The sequence below is a fragment of the Trachymyrmex cornetzi genome, unplaced genomic scaffold (assembly GCF_001594075.2).
Source record: "Trachymyrmex cornetzi isolate Tcor2-1 unplaced genomic scaffold, Tcor1.1 scaffold127, whole genome shotgun sequence".
NCBI lineage: Eukaryota > Metazoa > Arthropoda > Insecta > Hymenoptera > Formicidae > Trachymyrmex > Trachymyrmex cornetzi.
This window is the reverse complement of record NW_017295839.1, coordinates 581,684-589,647: the sequence shown is the minus strand read 5'-3', so window position 1 is coordinate 589,647 and position 7,964 is coordinate 581,684. Positions and strand designations below refer to the sequence as shown.

Sequence of the window (7,964 nt, the reverse complement as noted above, 5' to 3'; positions counted from 1 at the left end):
CGTCATATAGAAAACAAATGGCACGTCATTTCATGTGCTACTCCGTAGTATCTTGCGAATGAATTAACGTCTCGTTCGGATGCTCACGAGACAATACGATAAATGTTAACGTATCTCCTTATGAGGAGGACGGGTGGAAGGAGACCCAAGCGAAAGTAATAAAAGCACCGAGCGAGCGTGACGTGTCAGAGACGGAAATTGTACTTGTCAAACGCTTTTCCGTCGTTCTACGCTTTTTCGTTTTCAACTACGTGGCGCTGGAATTGCGCGCTCCCTTGTCGCGCGACAAACGACAGGCGACAGACGACAGCTCGAAAAAGGCGACAGCCGCTCCTGATCCGGTAGCGAGGCGCCCATTTAGGATGATTGCCCGATTTTATGTATTTATACCGGGGAGCCGTCGGGCCCGCTTTTCACCGCGCCGACGTTTCTGTTTCTCTATCGCTAATAGGAATTCGTTTCGTTTCGCACTTTGTATCTGTGCGGCGAGAGAGCGCAGAAATTTCACAGACGAGCGTAATTCCATAATTGAGATAATCCTCGAGATCTCCGAAAGATGCTGTATATATACCTAAACTATTATCTTCGACATGGTTTTATAATTTCAAAAATCACCGTACGTTCGAAATACCACCGCCGATCTCTTTTCACATTGTAATATCTATCGTCTTAATTTTTGATAATCACGCACGATTTCCAATTCCATGTAATAAATATTATTACTTATATATGGAATTATGTTAAAACTTGTGAGAGACATAGGGATGGATCGTACATCATTCACGTTACTGCTCGTATATTCAACGAGGTTCCATCAAGTCTTACATTATTCCTCGACAGGTTGTATTTCGCGATCGTCACTATTTATTTTACGAGACTGCGGAAGTTGCCGGCCATCAAGCCTTTATCGTCGCGATATATAAGGGAGTATAATTTTGCGACACGCGTATTTATATCGCGATGATCATCTCGCAAAACGTTTTATTAAAATAGAAGTGAACCGTTCATGAATATTTCATGAATATATTAATGAAATTTGTATTTTCTCAAAAACTTGCTGTTCCTTTCCACGATTTTTCGCAGCTGAAATTTATCGTTTTGCCGAGGCTCTAATAAAACTAAGTAGTTGCTAAAAATATCCGACACTTGGATCATTGCAATTTCGCAGGTTCAAGATTCGATGCAAGGTACTCGCGGAGGGTGCACGATGGTTGCCGGCTGGCCACTCCCGTGGGTATTAAGACAGGAAAATGGCTGAAGCCGTGGCACGTGCTGGTGTGTGCCACCCTGTCATGACTGACTCGTGCGTACACGATGGAGACACCGGGTATACACCGAGAGACAGGCGCGCGCGCGCGCACGCGTGACGATATCGTCAGAACGTTTTAATATTTAATGCGATTAAACTCATTTCGTCCCGCCTCCAGTAATTGCTTTCTGATTAACAGCTAAGTTTCAAGCGCATTAGCCGTCTGCGATAGTTACGTACGCCCCGCCGACGTCATCGACCAATAATCCCGAGCGTTGCCGAGCTTCCCGAAAATCAACGTCGATCTTCGATCTCTAATTGAACGGTGCTGATTATCACGACGGTACGTGACTTTAAAGTGCCGGCCGCGCTTTCAAAGCGCGCCTTCAACTTTTCGGAACGAACGTACCGTATTTCCGAGGCGGCGAGATGTTAACGCGCGAAATCCGCGACGAAACTCTCGAAATCGGCTCTAACCGAATCGTAGATTCGATAAAAAATTAATCTGTTATTTCGTTCAAACGATCCTTATCGTCCCGGTGGCTGATATTCGGGCTAGGAGTCCGAGTGCCGTATTGCAGTGGGAAGATAAGTTGTCCGTAGGGATAATCCACGGACTCAGCGGGTGTCTCCATTCGGCATGGTTTCACTCCATCTTCCGTTGACAGATAAAATCCCCCTCCCATGTCGAGTACTAACCAACGACGGTCCGCGATGTATTCCATCGACCGACTGTCCAATTAAGAGAGCGAAACTTAATTAGCCGTCACGAGTCGAGACAAACTCGAAGAAACGGTGGCGATAACCGTACAAATATAATTCTAACTGTTCCAATATATCCACGATGTATTGACTATACTTCATTTTTTTTTTTTCCTCTAAATAAGATGTAAGCGTGAATACCATGTTTCTGATCATCGATATAGGGATATGACGGTTCTGGTTGTGAATTATCATTAGAACTTGGATTTATGCATGAATAATTTATTCCGATTTCACTAAATCTAAAAAAGCGCCTCTAAAATTATATACCGGTGTACTTCATTGAAGCAATTATAATTATTATGTGACGACCATCACTCTCAGTGTCCGCTTCAGTAATTGCCATCATTCTGTCCTTTTTCCCGCAGCTGAGAGGCATAATTATCCGCGTGACCGAGTTTTCTTAATTTTCCATTGTCCACAAAATCGCAGTACATCAACAGCGGCTATGGAGAAGATATTAATGGATTAATCTAAATCTCAGTCTTAAAACAACATTTATAACATTTGCAGAAGTGTTTAATTTTTTACATGACAAAATTCTTTGCTTTATCTGTGACTCGCATCAAAATTAATTTTATTTTAACAAATATGTATATATATATACGATATACTACGTACATTGTGTCTACATTATATTATCGTTCACCAGTTTTGTGCAAGATTTTGTAATTTGTAATACAAATCTTACAATTAAACAATACTGGTTAAAAGCTTACTTGTTCATCGATATTCCCGTATACCAGCATCTTCAATCTCTTAAATTCGCCGTTGGTGAAATGTTCGTCCCCTGGATTGGAGATACCCAATGAGTTTGGGAACTCGGATCTCTTGCCGTTGGTCCATCCACGACTGTATTGAAAGGTTTGGCAAAGAACGGTGCTTATGACCAACGACAGCACAAAAACGACGAATACACATTTCGTGGCCATCTGCAAAAGGCAAATACGGGGCTTGGAGAAAATATTCCATCCGCGAGAACATAATAGAAACGAAAAATTTTATGGCATAAGAAGGACAATCAGGACAATCGATACCGTGCAACGAATTTTTCTTTTAAACATTCGTTGAATTAAGTCTGTTAAATAATTGCACAAGGACGAACGACTTGGCACTTATTGGCAGCTTTCAAAAACGACTAATGATTTTCAAACGTTAATTAGCGTAGAGCAATAATCGATAACTAGCCATGAGCGACGCTTGAATAATTCGACGGATATTATTAAAACAGTCCTTCACTTTTACCAAGCGAATTTACGTTCCGCCGATTTCCGGAGCTCCAAACTCAAGTAGATTATATATAGACCATCCATTACAATCAAAGACAAGCGTGAAAGAGACAAGCAGGTTGTCACTGAGACAATTACAATTTTTTCTAACATCAGTAGCTAACATAAATAAATCTTTTTAAAGTGTCGCAAATCCGGAATCTCATGTATAATTGTAATCAAATTGTTCGATTCGCTGTTAAGATAGGAAGAGGAAGTTTGCGCTTGCGTTTGTAACGATTTAATGCGAAGGGAAAAACAATAGACTACCTAACTGTCACGGTAGACTTGACGAGGCAACGATCCGTACGAAGCCGTGCAATTTAAAATTGCACGATCGCAAGTTTACACTACCACCATTACGCGTTTTTTTCGCAGGGATATCATTTTTGATACACCACTCGAATGCAAATCGATTGGTAATATATAATGATGACGCAAACGGACAACGCAATACAGCGAAGTGACATTTCAAGTATTTTATCGAATATTATTTCCTTTTCTTCGTATATTCAGGATATACTTTGTAAATAAAATAAATTATCCAATAAACTATGATTGAAAATAGCCTTTCGTTTATAATTAGCGGAAGCATAAATCTTTAGATATCGAAGTGGGCGATTACGATAATTGCAGGATTCTTGCGGATCGCATGTTTTACATCGGTCTCTTTAAATTCTCATATTCATTAAAAAAGGATGACGCCGCGGATTAACGACTCGTGTAGTACCGGACAAACTCATTTCTTGAAAATTTTCAGCGCGCGCTCGACTTTTGTTCCGCACGCTAATTTTAAGAGGACCATTAACGCTACGAGCGTCCCTGGTCATTAAGATAAGCGTAAGTGCTACTAAGTGTCCGAGCGGATAAGAGACGTGACCAGCATCTCCGTTAGCATATAGGGATGAAGCATGTCAGCCATTTAAACCGCTGCACAAACCTGAACAATACACGGTGCATCGCGTCCACTGTAGTAATATTAACCGATGTTTAATTTGTAACGAAATAAGAAAAAGAGGTTGTGTATGAGAGCAATTTGAAAAAATTGCTCTTTGACAGATTAATTTTCTCGTAACATTTCAAACATCTGTCCACACAGAAAAAATATCATTCTACTGCTAAGAAAAAGTATTCAGTTTTCTTTTTTCTTCAATTCGATATATCGTTGCACTGTCGTTGCGCAGCTTTTTCACTATGTAAAGTATCTGCGCAACGACATCCCTAATCAGTGAAATTGTCGTTAAAAAGTTACAGAATAGACCTACGGGATTACTATATGCGATCACGAAATAATTATCCTCTAACGTCTGGAATTTTTATCGAATACACATTAAAGCACGCTTATTTCGTGGAACAAAATTAGAAAATGTCAGGGAAGCAATTTATTTCGCTGTGCACGTTGCGTCGAAGGTACGATATATCGTGGATTTTCCATTTCACGCTGACGGGCAATTTGTCGTACGTTTCGTAATCCATTAGCTTGGTAACCGGATTGTTCCGTTTCTACGCATTCCCGTAAGTCTATATGTCCATTATCCATCATTTTCTCTATTGATACTTCTATATTATTCGTATTACTCGATCTTCCCACGATACGAAATTGTAATTTGCGATAGCGGTGATCGAATTCTTTTGTTAAACGTTTACGAAACAAAACTGATTTTATTTAGAATGCAACAATATGATAATATGAGTAATAAATATGATCATTTTTTTTTTAATTTCGTCTCTCTAAATTTTATCAATCCAAAAATTTATTTTGCAAAAAACTTCTTTGATGCAGTATAACATTAAAAATTATACAAGAGAGATGCTGTTCTTTAATGAAATTAAAATTTTATTCTAATGGAACATCGACTTATATGATTAGACATTCAATTAGATTAGATATATTTTTTCATTATAAATAAAAGATTAGCGATTAATTCAATTATTAAAATTAAAGCAAAAAATTTTTCAACTATATAATTATTCATTTCTGAGAGATCCTATTATAATATTTTTTTCATTAAGTTAAACAACAGCAAATGAATAAGTCCATGTTAACAAAGTAACTTGATAAATTAATAACTACAGTTAAGTTTATCTAAGTTTGATCAAAGTCTGATAAAATTGCAATATAAATTCACTAACTTCTGTACATTAATTAGACTGTTCTTCGATTTTGCATGTGATAAAAAAAGAGACGAATTAATCCGAGCTGATATTAATAGTGTCGTATGTATGTACATAATATCATGATTTGAATATATCGCATGAGTGTAATACGTTTATGTGTTAGTATACAATCCAAACAATAACTATTTTCATCTTCACAATTAGTTTAAAAAATGATAACAATTTGTGTGAATAGTCTATATTATAGTTATAATGAAAGTCTGTAAATTTTAAACATTGCGCGCCATCTAAAGTAGCTTTAGATTTCTTGGTGTCATGTTCTATCTTAGATTATACATATTTTATCGCTGCGTTGATAAAAGACACAAGATAAATAGCATTTTTTAGATAATGAAAATCGACTCTAAAGACTAATATATTTTTGTGGAAAAGCGATATTTGTATAGCTCATTTGCTTAAGTGGAAAAGTATCACAATTCTGACAAAGAGATGAAATTTACATTGTACTAGGATAGCAATATTCAAATTTTGTAAACACGTGACATAGTTTTAAAGAGGATATCATAATTGAAACTATAACATAGAAAGAAAATAAAGTTATAGAAATTACATATTTACTATCCTAATTAAAGCGTTATTCGAACTCAGAATAAAAAAAATACTTTAATAAAAAGTTATTAATTTTGAGATGTGTCAACTTTTCTGTCAACGTAACAATATTTTCATTTTTTACCAATTGTTGTCATCATATTGAGTGTCGGTAAAAGTGAAGATTTTTAACGCACATATCTACTACAGATAAAGCAGATAATTTTCTTGTTCAAATCACCATTTGCAGGAATACAAAAATTTGTTTTGAGAAAAATCTTATCGAAGTAAAATTTTAAAGAGTCCTTGTCTCAAAATTTAATTTTAAATTAATAATTCCTGTCTCTCTCTCTCTCTCTCTCTCTCTCTCTCTCAATTAAAGCACAGAAAAGTAAGATATGTACGCACCTTGATGGATTTTTTTTGTTGCTGTTGAAACGATACGTTCTCGTAGAAGATCTTGCTGAAAGTGTTCCTCTCGATTTGATCGAGGAGAGGCTTTATATACGCTCCACATTCCAAAGCAATATCAATATTAGGAGACAAAAGATTATGCTCCTAGACGGCGGTATCCAATGAGACTAGTAATTACTGGTAATTAATATTAGTTGACATTGTGCGAAAATTGACTTAACTTTACGCTTTCATTAAACATATCTAACGTTCGATAAATATAAGTAGTAGTTATTATTAGATAATTTATACGTTACCGTAGAAAGTTATTCTACAGATTTGAGCAATTTTCTAAAGTTACGGAGCATACTTAGAAATCATAATTTTGTAAAATATATGTTATTATATCTATTTTGTAATAATAATTCAAATTTTCAATATGCATGTTTAATTATCCGTTTGTTTAACACGACTGAACAGGATACAATTATAATTAATGCCTGCTTTATAATTAACTTTTAAATAGAAGGATACTGTTGCGAAATTGCATAAGGCAAAATTGTAGTCTTTATATTCTTATTCTTATTACTGGAAAAATACCAGCATAGCACGAATTAACAATGACATTGCATCAATTAGAATTTCTTATTCAACAATGTAACTATTACGTATACATGTGTTATATTTTATATATTGTGTTACATTTAAATTGTTGAAGTTATAATATTAATTGAATTAATGTTGCCGTTAATTTGTATTTTGTAGAAGTATTAAACTTGATTTTATTCCTATATATAATTAGATGATTCTTGTACATTTTAATCGATATTTTTTTTCTACATGAGTAATTCTCTTTGAATTTTAATTATAATAAGTAAAAACAATACACATTTATGCAATATTTATTAATTGTTCGTACCTTTTAACACATTTTTTTTTTAGTATTTAACGATTAAATTATAATTTATTAACTTTTAAAAAATTTTAGAAAACTATAAAAATTAATTCAGTACATTTCAAGAAAAAGATACATAATAGAGATAAAAAAAATTTGACAAGAGCACTTTAAAAAAATGTTAATATTAATTGATATCAGAATTTTGCATTTTTTGCAATGGTTTTTATCTTTTTTCTTTGTTTATTTTAAATTAATGCTCCAGGTAGAAGATGTTAACCAACAAGATATTATTAAAAATAACCATCAACCTTGAACAAACTATTGTAACTATCAATGGGGCCCTTGGGACTTGGAGATAATTGAAGAGCATCGATATTATCGACTATTGTTATACATTCTTCAATCGCTGACATAAATATCTGAATATAATTATAGCTCTCTATGCAGTATATTAAATTCGCGATTTATTCTTATACAAATGTTTCATAAATAAGAATACGTATTTACGATATAAAAACTATATACATTTCTTTTTTAAACTATATATATTTTTTTCTATACAATTATCAGAAAATCTACATGAAAGCAACAAATTGCAGTTTTAAACAAAAAAAGGATATTATCGTGTTCTAAATATATGTACAACATACATGTGTATGAAACAACAAAATAATAATAAATTATAAAA

The 7,964-nt window shown here is 34.5% G+C and overlaps 1 protein-coding gene across 1 annotated transcript; it reads right to left on the bottom strand.

The window, feature by feature from the left end:
• Positions 1 to 2,266: 2,266 nt before the first annotated feature.
• Positions 2,267 to 6,454, bottom strand: Crz (corazonin). The gene is made up of 3 exons (XM_018522012.1): positions 6,394 to 6,454; positions 2,731 to 2,943; positions 2,267 to 2,457 (listed from the first exon to the last, which is right to left on the bottom strand). The coding sequence occupies exons 2-3, from the start codon at positions 2,941 to 2,943 to the stop codon at positions 2,344 to 2,346; spliced, it is 327 nt and encodes a 108-aa protein (XP_018377514.1). The 5' UTR covers positions 6,394 to 6,454; the 3' UTR covers positions 2,267 to 2,343.
• Positions 6,455 to 7,964: the final 1,510 nt, after the last annotated feature.